The sequence below is a fragment of the Sorex fumeus genome, unplaced genomic scaffold, assembly GCF_029834395.1.
Source record: "Sorex fumeus unplaced genomic scaffold, SorFum_2.1 ptg000122l, whole genome shotgun sequence".
Taxonomy (NCBI): domain Eukaryota; kingdom Metazoa; phylum Chordata; class Mammalia; order Eulipotyphla; family Soricidae; genus Sorex; species Sorex fumeus.
Genome location: NW_026606179.1, coordinates 11,381,722 through 11,402,381, shown reverse-complemented (window position 1 = coordinate 11,402,381; position 20,660 = coordinate 11,381,722). Strand labels below are relative to the sequence as shown.

The window sequence follows — 20,660 nt, the reverse complement described above, 5'->3', positions numbered from 1 at the left end:
AGTACTCTGACACTACTCCCAGGAGTGGTTGGGGCTTGCTACCGGGAGTGCTTGGGGGATCATGCACTTCTTGATCTTGTACCCTGCAATCTGCAGGATTCATTTATGATCACTGCCTTCTCTGGGTTCCATGTCAGATCACGTCATCTTTTCCAATTTGAATGCCCCTTACTCCCTCCTTCTCTTTTCCTTTCCTCCCTCCATCTAGAAATCTGATACAATGACAATAGCAGTGGTGAAAGTGGCCATTTATGTCTCATTCCTTATTTTAGGAGGAAGCTTTCAGCTTTTCATCCCTAGGTATGTTGTTGCCTGTGGACTTTCTTCATAAGTACTCTGTATCATTTTGATTGAATATTCTTCTATTTCTATTTCCTGAGGTTTTTGTCTTTCTGGCTCTCTTTCATGCTGGTGTCAGAGATTTAATGCAGATCTCACACATGCAGGACATGTAGTTTGCTGTTTAAGCTAAGACATGCATCCTTAGTCCTTGAGTATTTTTCGGTTTTTAAGCATGAAAGGGTGTTGATATTTTTCAAGTAAGTTTTCTGTGCCTCTATGTCAGTTGAGATTAGATGATCTGTGTGTGTGTGTGTGTGTGTGTGTGTGTGTGTGTGTGTGTGTGTGAGACAACTGGCAGTGCTCTGGGCTTACTCCTGGCTCTGCACTCAGGAATTACTCCTGGGCACAGCGGGACCAATGGGCTGCCAGGGATCAAACTTGGGTAAGCTGCATTTAAGGCAAATGCCCTACCTGCTATACTATTACTCTGGCCAGAGATTGTCTTTTCTAAAAAATATAACTAAAGAATATTTATTTGTCTTTCACTAAGATTTTATCTTGTGTCATCACCTACCCCGCATCTGATCCTGAAGAATGGTTAGTATAGTGAGTACTATTAAAGTGGAAAGGAAAAAAAAAGTGGAAACGAATAGTTTGAAGGGCTGAAACCAATAACTGACAAAGAATAACCTCCATCAAAAACATAATGAAAATATTTTAAGTAAAAAAAAAAACAGGAGGTAGGGAGAGGGAAGGAGGCAATGGGGATTTTCAGATTGAACAAGATTGTCGTATTTCATTTAATACATTCAACCCTGGCTAGAGTGCACCAAATGGAAACAGGCTTATTAGAATACAAAACATCCACTAGAGTTTGCTGTACACACATATATTCCAAGTCTACCTCCATCCCCCGAATGCTTCCAGCTCAATTATTTTCTGGCCCGCTCTGCCTATGAAGAAGCACATAGATCTTCTCTTTAATCCAGTCTTTGTTGTAAGACTGGTATGTTTGGATATCAGCTCCATAAACAAGGCAGCTAAGGTCTGCCAGATCATCAATAAAATCAGACAACTGATATCATATGTGATGTAGGGACTGTTGAGGTTTATTCTCTTCAGATGTTCTTTGTACATTTTGCAAACACCTTCTATACATTCATTTACATATTTATAGTCAGCATAAGTTTTGCCTTTTGGCCTCTTGATGAGCTGTACTAGTAAAATGGTATGAGACATGGCACCAAACTCTTTCAATGAAACCACTGCCCACATCTCCACCATTGAGCTAAGAGCCGCAAGGCCACCAACAGCCAATCCCTGGGAGAGGAGCCACTTTTTTTGTTCTTGCTGTTAATATCATGTATTACACTGACTTTTTTTTATGTTGAACTATTGAGGTCCTGGAATAAATCTTAAAAGTTCCTAGTATTTTGTTATGGAGTTGCATACAGGTATAGATATGCCACTTTCTTTTCACGTGATATCTTTGTCTCTGATAGGGTGATGTTGGCTTAATCAAATGGTCAAGAAGTAATCAAATTTAAGAAGAATTTGAGAAATACTAGTTTTCTTTAATTGCTTGATATTGGTAGTGAAGTTATCTGGCCCTGAATTTTATTTAGTTTTTTTTAATGACTCAATCTCTTGTTGTAGGTCTTTTGAGGTTTTCTATTTCTTCCTGTGTCAGTTCAGGGCATTTACATTTAGCCAGGAATTTTTACATCTCATCTGGGTTATCTCAATTGGTAGAATATAACCAGTTGTTGATACTCTTTGCTTATAATTTTCTCTCTGTAAGGTCAGTGCTGTGGCAATGTCTCGATTTCAATTTCGAATTCTCCTCGTGTACTGGCTGACTTTTGGGCCAGAATTTAACCTTTCTTCTAATGAGTACAACACAGCCCCACTTGACTTACATGACTTCCAACACCCAACGTTTGACCCTCTGAACTTCTTATTCACTTTATATCTATTCTGTATTATAACCTGCTGCCTTAGAGGCCCAATCGGTATCACCTGACACCTGCCCTTGGCTTCTTGCCCCCAACTTACTTAAAACCCACCTACTCTACAGGGACCACCCTTGACTTTTGCCTTCTGTTCTCGCAGCCACACCTTCGGCAAGGTACAGGGAAACAGCGATCTCTACTGGAAGACGCAGCGCTACAGCCTCATCCGGGAATTTCACTCTCGGCCCGCACTGGCCCCGCCCCTCATCGTCATCTCCCATGTGCGCCTTCTCTTCCGACGCTTGTGCAGGCGGCGGACCAACATGCCTTCCTCCCCCGACTTCCACCATTTCCGTGAGAGCTGGGCTGCTGGGGCGAAGCAAAGTCGGGGCACTAATGGGTGGGGCCTGTCCTGGCTGTGGGCGGGGACTGCCCTTAGGGCGGGGCCTAGGGCGTGTCAGTGGAGAGGCTGGGCCGCCGGGGGCGTGGTCAATTCGGGGGCGTGTTCCCGACTTCCCGGCCCCGCCCCCAGGGGTCCTCCTTACCAAGGAAGCTGAGCGGAGGCTGTTAACTTGGGAGTCGGTGCAGAAGGAGAATTTCCTGCTGGCCCGGGCGCGGGACAAGCGGGAAAGCGACTCTGAGCGTCTGAAGCGCACGTCGCAGAAGTGAGTGCAGGGTTTGTCCAAAGGGCGGGGTTTGCAAAATCCAGGGCCGGGGGGTCTGCACCCCTCGAGGCTCGGGGGAGGACAGCGTAGCTCTGAGCGCGGGACTTGCAAGGTGGAGGAGGTGAGGCTGGTGCATGGCCTACCCGGGCCTGATTGATGCCTTTGGCTTCTAGGGTAGACACAGCGTTGAAACATTTGAAACAAATTCGCGAGTATGAGCAGCGTCTGAAAGGGCTCGAACAAGAGGTGATCACCCCAGCGGGAGTGAGGGAGCGCAAGGAGGAGGTAGAGCCATGGGGGGTGCAGTCTGGTGACCTGATGCTGCGCTTGGTCTGCAGGTCCAGCACTGTAGCCGTGTCTTGGGCTGGGTGGCTGAGGCCCTGAGCCGCTCCGCGTTGCTGCCCCCAGGGGGGCCGCCTCCCCCTTCCCCTCCGAAGCACAGAGGTCAGTATGCAGGGGTCATCTGCGGTGTCTGTTCCCACCCGAGGCTGTATCTGGCCGTTACTGGTTTCTATTCCTGGCCCTCCCTCTGGCCACTGTTCTGTCTTCATTTCCTTCAGGACTTAGGTGTTTTCCTCTTTCTGTCTCTTCCCCGTTTTTTTCCTGTTTCCCCTTCCTGCCTCCATCACCTGTTCTCTCCCGCAGACTGAGCCCTGCTGATGGACTTCAGGAGTTGTCTCCATCTAATGTGGTTTGACTCCCAGACCAAGCCCAGCCAGTTCTCCACCCCTGCACTGTGCAGCCTCATCCTGGAGGTGGGCTCTGTGCCCCTGTGCTTGTGCGAGAGGAAGCTCCCCCAAACCAGCCTCGCGGGGAGCAGCAGCCACTGGAGCCCACACATGGCAGCTCTGAAGGCCTTGCAACAGCCCGCTGGGCGGGATAAGGGGTCTGGGGTGCAGGAACCACAGACCCACTCACAGCTCCCCATACTGGGGAAATAAAGTCATTTGAGAGGACTCGGGTCTGGATTTTGGTTCTTGGGGTATGTTGATACTTTGGAGAGGGGGGCTGGAGCTGGGAGTGTTCTTGGGGTTCTTGTTTGATTTACTGGTGCCTTGGAGCCATATTGGGGTCCATGTCTTCCTTTTGATCCATTATTTCTTTTTTGTGGGAAACGGTTTGGGTCACACCCAGCAATGCTCAGGGTTTACTTCTGGTTCTGCATTCAGACATCACTCCTGGCATGGTTCAGAGGATTATATGGGATGCTGGGGATTGAACCTGGGACAGCTGCATGAAATGCAAACACTACCCACTGTGCTATTGCTCCAGCCCTCAATCTATTATTATTATTACTTTTTGACTTTTTTGGGCAATGTCTGGCGATACTTAGGGGTTACTCCTGGCTCCGCACTCAGGAACCACTTCTGCAGTGCTTGGGGGACAACATGGGGTGCCAGGGATTGAACCCAGGTCAGCTGCATGCAAGACAAACACCTTCCCCTCTGTAATATTGTGCCAGCCCTCAATCCATTATTTCTATCTGATTCAAGTCCAGGCCCTCTGATCTTCCTTAGTTTGATGTCTGTAATTGTGTGTGTGTGTGTATGTGTATAGGGGGTCAGTCTGGGGCCACACCAGGTGGTGCTCAGGTGCTATTTCTGACTCTGTGCTCAGGGATCATGCTAACTGGTTCTCAGGGAACCATATGTGGTGCCAGAGATCAAACTGGGGTCAAGGCAAGATAAGCACCTCAACAGCCTGTTCTGTCTCTCTGTTGATGGCTTCACTTTAATGGAACAAGAAAATAACCCTGGGGCTGGAGCGGTAGTACAGTGGTTAGGGTAGGCAGGGTGTCCTGGGTCCATTCCCAGCAGCCCATATGGGCCCCTATGCCCCACCAGGAGTGATCTCTCAATGCAGAGTCATGAGTAAGTTCTGAGCATGGCAGGGTGTGGCCCCCCTTATTAAAAAAGTAACCCTAAATATCTGCTCTGTTCCACCCCCCAGTTTTTATTTTCCAATGGAAAAATAAGTCAGTGATAAAAAGCAAATTATTTGTGGAGTAGGGGGTGGTGGGCACTGTCTACATCTGCTTTGGCAGTAGGGAAACAGTTGTTGCAGATTTGAGGCGATAACTACATATGTGCCTTGAAGGAGTCTAATTAGCGGGAAATTGCAGGCCGTGCACATGGAATTGAAGCAGAGATGCATCATTATACGTGCGGTTTAACTAAACAACCCATAACAAACTAAACTGGTAATGACAAGGCAGTACTGACAGCAATTATTAGTTAAATTGCAAGAAAAGCACCAACAACCAACACATCCAAACATTAAAACCCAAACAGGCTTCTTCCAAATTGGAGCAACTCCAATCATCTCTAATCTGGGTGCGGAGTAGACTTGGAACTTTGCCAAGTGTTGCGTGGCAATCAGATTGCTCTGGAATGTGCTGAATCAGACCATTCTCACTAGCCCAAGTTGTCCTGATAAGGGCAGTAATAAGAAGATCAATAACTAGATGGGGAGAGAGAGTGGAGCAGAGGAAGTACTTGCTTGGCAATTAGCTAACCCTGGTCCAATCCTCAGCACCACCACAAGTGAACTCTGAGCACGGAGTCAGGAGTAATCCCTGAGCGCAGCTGTGATTTCCCCCAAATCATCCCAACAGCTAACACAGACAGAGTGTGCTGGGTCTGGTATTGGGCAAAGTGCTTCTCATAAACTATGAATCTTCATAATAACAATTGAAGGTAGCTACTAATACTGCTTTTTTTTTGGGGGGGGGGAGGCTGTCACATCTGGCGATGTGCAGGGGTTATTTCCAGGTCTGCACTCAGGAATTATTCCCTGTAATGCTCAGGGCACCATATGGAATCCTGAGGATTGAACCTAAGTCTGCCTCTTGCAAGGCAAATGCCCTATCCACTATACTATGGTTCAAGCCCAATATTCCTTATGTTTTATGGATAAGAAAATACATATCGAAAAGTGAGGTGACCTGGATGGGTTGCTGAGTGTTCATCTGTATTTAGAATGATCCAATGCCACAAATCCCTGAGAACTCAAACGATTACCCTGGTTTATTAAGTTTCCTCTCTCAGCTCTGAATGAGCCCTTCCACTAGTTCTGTGGAGCTGGGACCTTGGCTTTGCCACTCTGCTCTTACAGGGCACGAGAGAGGTACCAGCGACTGGAAGAGGAAGGTACTGACACTGCTCTTTTCTGGACGTCTGATGGCACCAGTGGTTTCCTTCCCTACTCTCGGTCGTGCCACAGTTCTTTCAAACCCTTCCTAGTTTGGGTTTCAGCTCCAGCAGGGAGAGGGAGGCATTTCTCCAAATCTTTTTTTTTTTTCCTTTTTGGATCACATCCAGCGATGCACAGGGTTTACTCCTGGCTCTGCACTCAGGAATTACTCCTGGCAATGCTCGGGGACCATATGGGATGCTGGAATCAACTCGGGTCAGCAGTGTGCAAGGCAAATGCCCTATCCGCTGTGCTATCGCTCCAGCCCCATTTCTCCAAAACTTGAACTCAATTCTCTTTCATCTTCCCCACTTCTGGGATTGATTTCTGGTCAGGCAGCTGTGTCTGTGCTCACAGGGTGTTTCTGTTGCCTCCTCAGTTTTGCAAAATACATTTACCTAAAACCCTTGTACTAATTTCTATCTATATTATTTCCTGTTGGAAATATCTAACAAGAAAACTCCAGATCTGGTGAGTAGAAATCTTACAGGAGTCATCCAGATGGAGAATTTACTTCATTTCTCCACGTAAGCCAGTTTGGAGACCTAATGCCCCTAATGGAACAAGCGAATGGATAGTACTGAGGAATTGCCCTAAAATACATCTACACTTTTTTCTTTTTCTTTTTTTTTGGAGGGGGGTGGAGGGGGCACTACTCCTGTTCATGGTCAGTGGATCATATGAGAAGCCAGGATTTGAACTGGGACGGCTGCATGCAAAGCCAGCACCTTAATCCCTGAACTATTTCTCCACCCTCCTCCCTTGATCTGCTTTAAAAGAAAAATCATTATTATTTTATGAATCTGCCCTCAATCCTTTCCCAGTGAGACCTTTCTGCTGAAGGACTAGGATTCCTTTGAGGTATTAGTAGATAATGGCTCTGAGCTGAGATTCCTCAAGATGCAACAGCTTCCAAGTGAGATCTGAGGATCATCTGAGGATGAGATCCCAATCGTGGGGCCTCATCGGTGAATTCGTAGGTCTGAAACCTGCCCTGCTGTTTAATACATTTCACACCCCGCTCAGCAATATCTACAGATTCCTATTTCTTCAAATCCACATCAACACTTTTCCTTTCTTTCAAGTTGTCGATATCTTGGTGACTCTGAGGTCTCATTGTAGATGTGACAATACCCCCCCCACACACACATACACACACTTGCACACTTGCTGGCCATCTTTGTTCATTTTTGGATGGAATCATTAAATTTTCTTTTGTGTGGGGAATCTATATCCAGCGATGCTCAGTGTACCCCTGGCTCTGCACTCCTACCAGGCTCAGGGGACCACATGGGGTGTTTGGGATTAAACCGGAGTCAACTGTGTGCAAGGCAAGTGCCCTACCCGCTGTACTATAGCTCCAATCCTGCCATTGGTCATTTTAAACCTCCTTTCTTGGAGAGTGCCCAATCAGATAGCAGAAACACCTAAGGGCAGGGCTGGGCAATATACTGTAACAAGGTCGTTGGATAGGCAATGCCAGACAAGATGTAAGGAAAAGAACGTGACAGCATTAGAGCGGTGAGAACTAGGGAGCATCGAGAGGAAAGTAGCAGGAAGATGGGGGTAGCCATCTTGGACTTTGAGGTTCCTATTTCTGCAGTTATTGCAGCCTGCAGAGACAGACCTACACAGGAGGTGAAATAAAGAGCTGTGAAATAAAAAGAATGGGGCTGACTGGGACACCAGGCGTTTGCCATGCTAATTTGGTAAGTGAGCACCAATCTCTGAAGGGACCCACAAATGGGCCATTTCCGCCGTCACACGACCAGGGGTGTTTTTGTTTTGTTTTTGGTTTTTGGGGTCACACCCGGCGATGGACAGGGGTTACTCCTGGCTCTGCACTCAGGAATTACTCCTGGCAGTGCTCAGGGGATCATATGGGATGCTGGGAATCGAACCTGGGTCGGTTGCGTGCAAGGCAAACGTCCTACCCGCTTTGCTGTCACTCCAGCCCCACGACCAGGGGTGTTTTTGTGGAACTTGGAGATGGTGGAAATTTCACGGAAGCAGATACTGCGGCTCCTGACCGGCTCCTACTATGCTACTCGAGGGAAGAGCGTACCTGAATTCAACCAGCTGCTGAGGCTCACAGGAGCAAGAACGTTGAAGTCACCTTGTGGGATACAACTTTTGGATCAACTCAACATGGTGGTGAAATGGTTGTGGCTTTCAATAGTGAAGAGATAGTTAGATTTTCCTGTTCCTCCCTTTCACTCAGGGGGAGCCTCCCTCTCGTCCAACAATTGTAGCGTGGTTAGGAAACAAAGGTGCCTAGAATAGAGGCGCTGAGCAGTCCTTGGAGGGCCAGTTCCCAGTACTACAGCGCCACCTTCTGGACGCAGCCCCTGTCATTACCATTATGGTTTAGGGAAAGGAGCTCCTTACATTTCCAGCTGGGGGGAGGTCAACTCAAACTTGGCAGTGTCCACTTGGAGGCCGCATGCCCACTACAAGGCGGCAGATCCCATAGATACTCCCTCCATCCACGCTGATTATTGGTTATAGCACAGTGGTAGGGCGTTTGCCTTGCATGCAGCCAACATGGCCAACTCGAGTTCGATTCCTCTGCCCCTCTCGGAGAGCCCGGCAAGCTACAGAGAGTATCTCGCCCCCACGGCAGAGCCTGGCAAGCTCCCTGTGACGTATTCGAGATGCCAGAGACAGTAACAAGAAATCTCACAATGGAGACGTTACTGGGCCCGCTCGAGCAAATCGATGAATAATGGGAGGACAGTGACAGTGACAGTCCATGGCTGTGGCTGTCTTATCTTTTTTGGGCAGGTGGGGCGCAGCACACCCGGCAGTGCTCTGGGGTACTCCTGGCTCTGAGCTCAGAGATCACTCCTGGCAGGCTCTGGGGACTGACTCCCTGGGGTGCCAGGGATCAAACTGGAGCGTACTGTGTGCAAGGCAATAACCCTCCCTGCTGAACTGTCAGAAAAAAAAAAAAAAAAAAACCTCGCTGATGCAAAGATGGAAAAAAAAAAGTCTGTAATAATATTTTCAACAGTAACTGCTCTATGATCTTTAACTCTCCCTGATGGGCAAGAAACTTCAGCTGAGCTGTACTGGTTCACTGAGTGTTCGTTTCAAGCCGCCTGCAGCCTAGCAAGCTCTCCTTACCTTGGTACTAGCTCTCCTTACCCCTTACCCCAGTACTAGCTTTCCTTACCCCAGTGCTAGCTCTCCTTATCCCAGTACTAACTCTCCTTATATCATTACTAGCTCTCCTTACCCTGATCTAGGAGGTAAGAAAAATGAGCTGAATTGTCCTGGTGCCAGGCTTTGCCTTCCTCCGCCCCTTTCCTTTTTTATTCCATATATACTTAGGTGGGCTGGAGTGATAGCACAGCGGGTAGGGCATTTGCCTTGCACATGGCCAACACGGCTGACCCGAGTTCGATTCCTTTGCCCCTCCTGGAGAGCCTGGCAAGCTACCGAGAGTATCTCGCCCACACGGCAAAGCCTGGCAAGCTCCCCGTGACGTATTCAATATGCCAAACAGAGTAACAAGTCTCACAATGTTACTGGGCCCGCTCGAGCAAATTGATGAACAATGGGAGGACAGTGACAGTGACAGTGATATACTTAGGTCTATGGGATGCCGAGGATTGAACCCCAGTCAGCCGCGTGCAAGGCAAACACCCTCCCTGCTATACTATTACTCTGGCCTCTGCCAGATTGTTTTAAAGCACATTTGGTGCTTTACAAAAATGAAAGTTTTGTTTTATAGGCTATCAATCACATGTTCCTTGTAAAAAAATTATACCCTGGGACCAGAGCCCACATACAGTGGGTACAGCATTTGCCTTGCATGAAGCCAACCTGGGTTCAATCTCCAACATTTCATCTGGTCCTCCTGAGCCTGCCAAGAGTGATCCCTGAGCACAGAGCCAGAAGCAATCAGGTGTGGCCCTCAAACAGAATCAAATTTGTATTCCCAGAAAATCTTTTTGTTTTGCTTTATGGGTCACACGCGGCATTGCACAGAAGTTACTCCTGGCTTATGCACTCAGGAATTACCCCTGGTGATGCTCGGGGGACCATATGGGATGCTGGGAATCGAACCTGGGTCGACCGCATGCAAGGCAAATGCCCTACCTGCTGTGCTATCGCTCCAGCCTCCCCCCTGAAAATATTTCTAAGACAGCATTGAGGGGAGAGAGAGAGAGAGAGAGAGAGAGAGAGAGAGAGAGAGAGAGAGAGTACAGTAGGTAAGATACTTGCCTTGTTTGCTCCCAGGCCCTGAAGAGGACCCCCCCGCAGCCCTGCCAGGAGTGATCCTGAGTGCAGAGCCAGGAGTGAGTCCTGAGCACCACTAGGTGTGATGCATAAAACCAAAACATGCAAACAAAAACAGCATTGAAAGTCATCCATAACCTCCCTTCTGGAGTGGATGTTAAAGTCAGTTTGGCCCCTGTATTTTTATTTGGGAGGGTGGGGGGTCGGGGAGAACACTGTCTCCAGTGATCACTGAAAGCTCCAGGTCAAATGGCTCCCACTTCATGGAAAAAGTGATTGGAGGAGGGGTTGGGCCACTTAGGGCTCTGATCAGGCTCCAGTGCTCAGGAGCGACCCCTGGTGGTTGTTAGGGGACCATATGCGAGATCAGGAACTGAACCAGGATCTGTCATGAGCAAATCAAATACCTTACCCGTACTAGCTCTCCATACTAGCTCTCCTTACCCCAGTACTAGCTCTCCTTACCCCAGTACTAGCTCTCCCTACCCCAGCACTAGCTCTCCTTACCGCAGTACTAGCTCTCCTTACCCCGTATATTAGCTTGCCTTACCCCAGTACTAGCTCTTTTTGCACCCTACTAGCTGGGGAGCAAGGTGCTCAGGACGGTATGAGGTCACATGAGATCCAAGCAGGATGGGGGCCCAGGTGAGGCCAGAGTCTGACTTCCTGCATTACCTCCAAGCCCCAGAGCAGTGTGCCCCTGGCAGAGGCAAGCACTCTTCCCAGAAAGTCAAACACATGGCATCACTGGCTGCCAAGCAGATTTTCAGAAGCCCCCATTGGGGCAGAATCCCTATCCCCACACCCTGGGGTCACAGCATAGATGGATGGAGGGCGCCAAGGACTTTATTAGACAGGATTTTTTTTCTTCCTCCTTAATTTTGGGGTCCGCCCCCACTGGTAGTCAGAGATCGTTCCAGGCGGGGCCAGGAGCGTGGTGCTGGTTTGGGAGTCCCGGGTGTTCGAGGCTCGTGAGGCTCGCACCCTGTCAGCTGTGCCGCTGCCCTGGTCCCTGGGCAAGCTGTCTCTGGAGAGTTCTTCACTCGCTATGTTGCTGGAAGGGGTGTCTGAGGCGCTCACATGGCCCGACTGTGTCTGGGAGAGGGAACCATAGGAGCCAGAGCCGTGGGCCATGGTGCGGGGAAGATCTAACAAGTTCGGGGTCCCCTTCACAAAGGAGCCGCCACGGAAGGTCCATGAGTTGTTTCTCCGGGACCTCCACAAGCTCCTCTGGGAGATCTGCTGTGTGTTGCCCAGGCTGTGAATGGCCGACTCGTCCCTGCTGATCTTAGGCAACATGGGCTTGTGGAGCATCACGGATGGCATTTTGCTCCATTGCTCCTGGGTGTTCCCTGTGTCGGCCGAGGAGGGCATTGCATACTGGTAACACAGGTAGATGGGCATGGGCAGGAATATCATGAAGAAGACGTTCAGCAACCAGCCCCAGGTCCTCAGCGGGTAGGGCTGTTCGACCTCGTCGCTCTGTGGACAGAGACCCAGCCCGAGAGAGGGGGCAATGGGGTTCAGTCCGGGTGGTGCTGGGAAAGCTGCTGAGGGGTCTGAGACAGTTTTTGTGGGGTGAGGGGTGGGAGACCAGGCTGTGGGGGAAGGGAGGAAGGCTCAGCAGTATTTTATTTTTTTTTCTTTTTGGGTCACACCTGGCATTGCACAGGGGTTACTCCTGGCTCATGCACTCAGGAATTACTCCTGGCGGTGCCTGGGGGACCATATGGGATGCTGGGAATTCAACCCGGGTCAATCGCGTGCAGGGCAAACACCCTATCTGCTGTGTTATCACTCCAGCATCACCAGTATTCTAGAGTGTGGACAGAGTGTGACTGAGGGGCACCCTCACCAGAATGTTGTTTGAGAGTGTAGACAGGATGTGTCTGTGGGGGCACCCTTGCCGGTGTTGTTCGGGAGAGTGTAGACGGGGTGTGTCTGTGGGGGAGGCTCACCAGAGTGTTGTTCCAGAGCGTGTAGAGGGGGGTCTGGCCGAGGGCAGTGAAGGACAGAATGACAAGCAGCAGCAGCATTGGCAGCACCACATAAGACCACAGGCAAGTGAAGAATGGCCACAGCATCAGACCGATTTCATAGAACAGCCGTTCCCGGACTCTGCATGGCAAGAAAGGGCGGGACGTCAACTTTGGATAAAGGTGGCCAGGGCAGGGGGTGGCTTCTTCACTCTGAGGGGACTCCCCAGTTCAGCCAGGACCTCCTGGCAGCGGGATTCTGCATCCAGGATCTGCCGGGAAATGCCCCCCAGCCCCACGTCCAGGCGGCAGGGAGCACAGCACACTAAGGGGTCCTTGACTCCCAGGATGCCTCGTGGGCCCCCAAACTTGCTGTCAGCTGGACCTTTCTGCTCTGGGATCTCTTCTCAGAGCCCTGGGGTGTGTGTATGCGGGGTGTCCCGGGGCTCTTGGCTGTCACCTGTGAACACCGTAGATACAGACCAGAGTCACCGTCTGGAAGAGCACAATGAGGATTAAGCACAGTGGGATCAGATAGTCGTCAAAGAGTTGGAAGATGAAGCTGCCCGACTGGCTGGCGTAGAACATGCTGCCCAGGAACCCGCTCAAGCACATGATCACTAGGGCAGAGGCAGAGAGGCCAGTTGGGGCCTGGGCCCAGGGGGAGAGGAAGATGGGGGATCCTGGGGAGAAGGTGGCGGCAGCCGGGGCACCCCCATACCCGCGAAGGCATGGCGGTATTGCAGCGTTATGGAGAAGGAGCTCTGCAGGGGGACGGTGATACACTCTATGATGCGCTTCATGCAGTTCAGCCCCAGGATGAGTTGACTCAGGAAGAAGAGGATGGCCCAGAAGTTAGAGGCCTTCATCAAGGAGATGGCCTGTGAGAAGGTCACTAAGGCCAGACCAGGGCTGTCCAGGAACTGTGGGAAGGGGGCGGGATAGAAGGGCTTTGAGAGATGGAGGGAGTGGCCGTGCTCCATTCACGATGTGGGGGGGGGGGCGATCCCCTACGCAGCAAGTGTCAGGCTGCGAGTTTGGTCCCTGTTGCTGCCCCTCGTCCACTCAGTGCATTCCCGGCAGCCCAGTTCTCTGGGACCCCAATTATCTGATTATCTTTGGTGCTGTGTGCCAGCCCCAAAGCCACTATCCCCAAGCATGGCACCCCTTCCTTTTCAAGGACAACAAAGGGAAGGCGAGCAGGTGGATGTGTGACCAGTGCATGCCCTTCTCTTGCTCCCTGCAGCAAGTCATTCTCTCTTCAGCCCTGTAAGCTCCTTTGCCTCCATGTAAGGAGAAGGAGCCTGGCGAGGAGTGTGCAAGATGGAGAATCTAAGTTGGGGAACACCTCGGCAAAGACACTGGCCTAGAACCACATGGTGGAGAGACGTGACTCCAGGGGTCCTCTTCATCTGCTGAGGCTCTTGGGAAGGGCTTTTTTTTTTTTTTTTTTTGCTTTTTGGGTCACACCTGGCGATGCACAGGGGTTAACTCCTGACTTTGCACTCAGGAATTAGTCCTGGTGTTGCTCAGGGGACCATATGGGATTCTGGGAATAGAACCTGGGTCAGCTGCATGCAGGGCGAACGCCCTACCCGCTGTACTATCGCTCCAGTTCCCTGAGAAGGACTTTTCCAGGGAGCTGGGACTCACAGGGAACCCCCTTTGCACCCCTCCCTGTACCTTGTTCGGAAGCGTCTTGACACTGCACGAGGGGGCGGACAGTACCACCTGGTTCTGCAGTGGCCACCTTAGGCTGCGCACCCACTCTATGTAGCCCATGGGTGGGCCCTGCAGGACACTCTTGGGGGGCAACGCGTTCTCAGGCAGCAGATGCCTGCTGATGAGCTGCTTCAAGTTGGCGACACTGCTGAAGGGGCCAGGGAGGAAGGGAAGGTGGGAAGACAGGCTGCCCCCCTCCCGCCACACCCACCCTGCTCTCTGCCAGTCACCCAGGATGAGCCAAGGGGTGATGCCCAGAAACTCGTCAAGGGCAGGGTGGGGGCCCTTCCTGGGGTCCACCTCAGCGCTGACATCAGGAGACCCCACTGTTCAAAGTGGTGGGTTGAACCCCATTGTCAAATCTCCAGATTCTAACACGCATGTACACACACATAGACATGCACACACAACACCCATGAACATACATACATGCATGCACACATACGCGTGCACACATGCGTGCACACATGCGTACACACAAACACATACACACACACACACACACCCTACCCACCCTCTAAATGTGACCTGATTTGGCCTTGCAGAGGTCATGGAATCTAAGGTCAGGGGGAGCAGGGCATCTTAGATCAACATGACAGGGATCCTTGCCCCAAAGGGGGGTATCAACACAGAGATGCACATGGGGAGAAGGTCGGGTGCACAGGAAGGCAGGGCAGGGGGCAGGAGTACCTCCAAGAGCTGCTGAGGGGTGAGGACAACCCTCCTTTTCCTTACACTCTCCACAGGGGCCAGCCCTGACATGCTGGGCTCAGAGCCAGGACTCTGGCCTCCAGTACAAAGAAACCGCCAAGTATTTCTTCTTACCTTCTTTCTTTTTGGGTCTTGAGGCCACATTTAGCAGTGCTCAGAAGGGACCCCTAGTACCACCAGGGTACCAGGTTTAGAGGTGCCAGTGGTTGAACCAGGATTAAAGGGGATGCAAGGCAAGTGCCTTACCCATGTGCTATCCCTGAGGTCGAAGCATTTCTGTTGTGTCAGGCTAAGTCTCTAGGGAGAGCAGTAGGTGGGCTCAAATATTCCCTTTGAGAACCTCTGTGGGGTCGGATGATGGGAGGTTGAAGGAGGTGGTTGTGGAGTTGGATGTGTGCAAGGCGGGGGTTACTCACTTCGACAAACAGGCCTGGCCGCTATTGGTGATCCAGAACTCCAGGATGATGAAGGTGATGCCCGAGGCCAACAAGGAGACAAACAGATTGACCAGGGCCACCAAGGAAGCCATCCAGAAGTAGTTGTTGTCCACAGGCTTGAAGACAGGGTTCTTGATGGCACCCAGGCCCAGGCCCAGGGAGTATAACACATGCCCTCCTGCGTGCCGCCACAATTCCATCGAGAACCAGGTCTCCTGCGGTGGGGCAGGGTCCAGGACAGGTGACTGGGAGTGGACTTGGACTGGGGCCATGAGGGGTGGGTTGGAGCCGGAGAGCAAGGAGATCTCACCTTGGTGGTCATCAGGCGGCTGAAGCCAGAGATGCTGGTTCCCAGGAAGAACCCTCGGATGAGGAGGCAGAGGAGGATGAAGAAGAGGAAGAAGAGGGAGAAAATCTGCATCTGCATAGGGGGTCAGGACAGAAACCGGAAGTCAGAAGAGGGGGAAAGGAAGAGGCCGGGGTTCGTGTATGTGTGTAGGCTTGGGTGGGAGTGGGGGTGATTGCTTGGGGGAGGCAGCCCTCCTGAGAGCAGAGAAACACCTCCACCTCAGGAAGCCAAGGAAGACGGATTTTAAGCGCATGTGTGCGTGCGTGTGCGTGTGTGTGTGTGCGCGTGCATGCGTGTGGTGCAGTTGGACATAATTATTCTCTGGCCCATGTCTGAATGTGGGACAGAAACTACAAAGGGGTAAGAGGGGTGAGGGGCTGCTGAGCCATTTCCTGGTGGAAGGAGGAGGAGGGGTCGAGGCTGTGGAGAAAGGAGCATGGCTGATGGGAAGTGTAAAGTGTGTCTGCTCTCAAATAGACAGGGGAAGGGGAGCCGGCTTTTAGGAGGAATCTTGTAAATAGTGGGGTTCAGAGAAGAGCCCCCCATGACAATGATAGAGGGAAGTGGACATTCTGGATGATGGCGGGGGTGCTGGAGGTGGCAAGGTGATAAGGTCTGGCCCAACAGTAACAGTTTTGCAAATCACAGTGCCCAAAGGGGCGAGAAAAAAGGGAAAAGTGTCTCTGAGGGTAAATCAGGGACACTGGTGGAGGGATCGGTGTTGGGATATTGTATTCCTTAAATCCAGTCCACTTTGTAACTTGGTGATTATACAAAAATAAATAATTTGGGGGCTGGAGCGATAGCACAGTGGGTAGGGTATTTGCCTTGCATGTGGCCGACCCACGTTCAATTCCCAGCATCCCATATGGTCCCCCAGGCACCACCAGGAGTAACTCCTGAATGCAAAGCCAGGAGTAACCCCTGAGCATTGCCAGGTGTGACCCAGAAAGCAAAAATAATAATAATAATAATAAATTTTAAAGCGTGTCTGCTCTGGGGAGGCCTGCCTTTCTTGGGGTACCTCCACCTAGCCTTTGGGAAAGTTGGCCCTCTTGGGAGAGGCGGGGATTGATGATTTGGTGGGGGGGGGTGGCAGGCCTGGGGCATCAATTGCCAGCATAGATACAGGAACTAGAAGACACTATCAAGGGCAGGGCAGGAGCCCCTCCTGGAGACCACCTCAATGGTGACATCAGGAGACCTCGTTGCTCAAGGTTGAGCTCCATTGTCAAAGCTCCAGATTCTAACACACACACACACACACACACACACACACACACACGCTCACACACACATGTGGTTTATCAGAATGAGCTTCACCCTCACCAAAGCCTGCTAACAGGGACTGTTCTGAAGTCAATTTTCTTCTTAGACAAGATTCCAGATGCCAAGGGGACAGACTGGAACTGTGGGTGAGCATACATACCTTTTTGAGTTGTTTATTTTATTTTGGAGGGGGTTGTTGAGGCCATACCTGGCAGTGCTCAAAGGCTACTCTTGGCATTGCGTGGGAGACCCTATATAGTGCCAGGGATGGATCCAGGTTGGCTCTGTGCAAGGCTAGTAACTTCCCCTGTCCCATCCTTCTACCTGGGGAATCAATCCTTTTGTTTATTTGTATTTTTGGCTCTTGGGGACACACCCAGTGGTGCTCAGGGCTTCCTTCTGGCTCTGCATTCGGGGATCACTCTTGGCAGGGCTCAGGAGACCATATGGGATCCTGGGAATCGAACCCAGGTTGGCTGTGTGCAAGGTTAGCGCCCTCCCTGCTGTTCTATCTCCAGCTCGGGAATGCAGTTTCTGACTGAAAAGGCAGGGGGCGGGGTGAGTGGAGGCCCCCCACCACCATGCAGGCCACAGGTGTCATGTTGGGGCTGAGGCTCTGGATACAGTGATGTGGGAGTGAAGGATGGGGAGGCTCAGGTGGGGACTAGGTCAGTGGAAGACACGCCTTCATGCTGTGTTTGGAGGGACACACCTGCTATGTAGTAAGCCCCCTCCCACGCCTGGCCCGAGACACTGGGGATCTCCAGAGCACATGGGTGATGTTCATGGGTCCCCAAACTGCAGCTGCTGTGCTGGAGGGAACAGGGGGTGTAGGGATCAGGGCTGGAGCTGAGCAGGGCAGTTCTATGAAAGAAGGGAGCCTTGTTCTCCACTGGGAGAGGGTCAGTGAGGAACCACTCCAGAGTCTATCGCCTGGTGGGGTGGGGGGAGACTGGGGACAGAGAGAAAAGGAGTCCAGGTGGTGAGGGGTATGCTGGCTCGGGGAGCACGGGGTCTCTGGAGCAGCACGCCTGACCTGAGCTTGACTCACAGTCACTGAATGCCGGTTCTGGAAGATCATCATGAAGTATGTGAAGATCCAGATGGCTAAGTTGAGCAGCAGAAGGTGCGAGACCAGGACTTGGACCCCAGTCTCTATGTAGTCGGTGCCACGCAGCACGTTCTGGTACCAGAAGTAGTTTGGGGACACGGTCTGAAGGCAAGCGAGGTCTGGTGGGGAGGGCGAGAGAGTGACACCCAGCCAGCAGTGTTCAGGGGCGCCTCCTGGCGGTGCTTGTGGGAGGAAGTGGGGCTCCTGCAGGCAGAACCTTTGTGCCACTAGTTGGACCCTCCCTGGTTCGGGCTGGTCCATGCCCCAGACCCCTCTGCTCACCAGGATCGGTCTTTTTTTTTTTTCCTTTTTGGGTCACACCCAGCGATGCTTAGGGGTTAATCCTGGCTCTGCACTCAAGAATTACTCCTGGCAGTGCTTGGGGGACTGTACGGGATGCCGGGAATCGAACCGAGGTCGGCTATGTGCAAAGCAAACACCCTATCCGCTGTACTATCACTCCAGCTCCTCACCAGGATTCGTTTTGTTGAGGCCCGGCGTGCATTGCTCCCAGATCAGAGGGAAGTCAAAGGAGTTGATCAGGTAGAAGAAGTTCCAGGTGATCAGGATGCTGTAGCAACAGGACATGAAGAAACTGATCTGGGGGAGGACAGAGAGGGCCTGAGGGGTGGCCCAGGGCCAGCCAGCAGGGAAGCGCCCAAGCGGGGTGCAGGGGCTCTTCACTCACCAGCATGCTGATGTAGCCGATGCCTCCCAGGGAAGGCACAAGCTGCACCCAGGTCTGGATGTTGTTTGCCTGGAGCCAGTGAGCCATGATCATCTCTATGCACAGCAGAGGGATCCCGACCAGCAACAGCATGAAGATGTAGACCAGGACAAAACTGCCTGCAGCCAGAGAGATGGGGCAGCAGGTAGGCCGTGGCGTTGATCCCCTGTACCCCAGAGGATCCCTGAGCCCCACCAGGAGTGATTCCTGAGCACCGCCAAGTGTTGCTTCCCCATTGAAACAAATAGCTATAAAGGATAGTTTGCCTGAAGAAGGCAGTCAGGAGCTGTGCCAGGCGGCGGGGGTTCTAATCCCCTTCTGCTTTATCAGCTAGGCCTCTGGGCGCCTGACCCCTCCCCCCTCAGTTCTCTCCCAAGACCCAGGCTTCTGGGCTCCCAGCTTTATTTTATTAATTTAAATTATTTTAGTTTTGGGGACTGGAGCAATAGCACAGCGGGTAGGGGGTTTGCCTTGCATGCAGCCGACCTGGGTTCGAATCCCAGCATCCCATGTGGCCCCCTGAGCACCGCCAGGAGTAATTCCTAAGTGCAGAGCCAGGAGAAACTACTGAGCGTTGCCGAGTGTGACCCAAAAAGCAAAAATAAATAAATAAATAAATAATTTTAGTTTTGGGTCACACCTGGCAATGCTCAAGGCTTACTCCTGACTCTGTGCTCAGGAATCACTCCTGATGGTGCTCAGGGGATCATATGGGATGCTGGGGTCGGCGCCTGCAGGGCAAGCAAACGCCCTCCCCATTGTACTATCGCTCCAACCACACAGAGGAAGGAGCTTGCCTGGCATATCTTGATTCTGTTCAAACCCTGGCACTGCACAGGATCTCCCGGGCATCGCCAGGGGTCACTCCCAAGCACAGAGCTGCTGAACACCTCAACGGTGCTCCCAGACCCACCCCTTCACCCCCCAAAAACGTCTTCTCTGAGTTCAGGGTGCAGGCCCTCAGCAGCACCTGCTCCATTCTTGTGGCACAGATATGGGAAGCGCCAGAAGCTGCCCATGCCCAGGGAGAAGGTGATCTGGTTGAGGGTGTTCTCCGATTTCTTGGACTTTCTGAGGTAGCTCCTGGTCTTGGTTGACAGAATCTCCTTGGTCATAATCTGGTGGGCTTCATATGTCAAGTCAGAAGTCTGCTTGGGTGTTTCAGGAGCTTTGTCTGTGGATATTTCTTCAAGGGTCTCCATGTCTTGCCGACTGACTCCTAAAGAAAGCTCAGAGACACCAAGAAGAGCAGGCTTCAAGGGACCCCTTGCAACAGGCCTTTATTAATATATTTTATGTTACTCACGGGGTGGGGGCACACCCAGCGGTGCTCTGGGTTTACTTCGTCTCTGTGCTCAGGATCACTCTGGTGGGGTCGGGAGGGACCATATGGGGTGCCCGGGATTGAGACCGGGTTGGCCGGGAGCAAGGCAAATGCCCTCCCATTGTCCTATCGCTCTAGCCCCGGGACTTACTTCCTTCCTTCCTTCCTTCCTTCCTTCCTTCCTTCCTTCCTGCCACACCTGATGGTACTCAGGACTTACCCCTGGCTCTGCACTCAGGGATAACTCCTGGCAGACTTGGGGTGGCCATATGGGATGCTGGGGATCAGACCCAGCTCAGCCTCGTGCAAAGCAAGCACTCGCTTGCTGTATTCTCTCTCGAGCCCCATGTAAAATATTCTTTAAAGTGTATTTTTTGGTGGCTCAACTAAAGCTCCAGAATCATTATTTGAACCTTATCAAGTCTCTCCTTCCCTTAAACCTCCCTGGGTGGTGGTGATGGGAGATGGACTCAGCCCTGATGTTTTGTTTCGGGGCCATATTCTGCATTGTTTAGGGGTTCCATGCTCCCCTGTCACTCTAGGAGGTGTTTGAGGGGCCGTGTGGGGGCCCCTTGTAGTACCTGAGGAACCTGCCGAAGCTGCCTCCTGCATCCTTGTGCCCGTTGACTCCAGCCCAAGCCGTTTCCCGTTTCCACCTGCTCCTCACCTCTTTGCCGTTCTGCAGGTTTCCGCTCAGG

General features: G+C 51.7%; 2 protein-coding genes and 1 pseudogene across 2 annotated transcripts in view; 1 reads left to right on the top strand and 2 right to left on the bottom strand.

Moving 5' to 3' along the window:
- TRPM4 (transient receptor potential cation channel subfamily M member 4) overlaps positions 1–3,855 on the top strand; it is a 33,441-nt gene extending 29,586 nt beyond the window's left edge. Inside the window, exons 21-25 of the mRNA XM_056135968.1 lie at positions 2,395–2,588; positions 2,767–2,899; positions 3,073–3,145; positions 3,238–3,343; positions 3,545–3,855. Of these exons, the coding sequence (XP_055991943.1) occupies positions 2,395–2,588; positions 2,767–2,899; positions 3,073–3,145; positions 3,238–3,343; positions 3,545–3,549 (511 nt within the window). The 3' untranslated portion in view covers positions 3,550–3,855. The remainder of the gene's footprint in view (positions 1–2,394; positions 2,589–2,766; positions 2,900–3,072; positions 3,146–3,237; positions 3,344–3,544) is intronic.
- Positions 1,211–1,521, bottom strand: LOC130044411 (enhancer of rudimentary homolog; annotated as a pseudogene).
- A 3,131-nt stretch (positions 3,856–6,986) lies between the features above and the next one.
- LOC130043315 (orphan sodium- and chloride-dependent neurotransmitter transporter NTT5-like) lies at positions 6,987–19,840 on the bottom strand. Its single transcript, XM_056135566.1, has 12 exons — positions 19,609–19,840; positions 18,600–18,757; positions 18,385–18,511; positions 17,852–18,030; positions 15,493–15,603; positions 15,162–15,397; positions 13,996–14,182; positions 13,034–13,235; positions 12,773–12,932; positions 12,295–12,454; positions 11,321–11,818; positions 6,987–7,025 (listed from the first exon to the last, which is right to left on the bottom strand). The coding sequence occupies exons 1-12, from the start codon at positions 19,838–19,840 to the stop codon at positions 6,987–6,989; spliced, it is 2,289 nt and encodes a 762-aa protein (XP_055991541.1).
- Between the last annotated feature and the right edge of the window lie 820 nt (positions 19,841–20,660).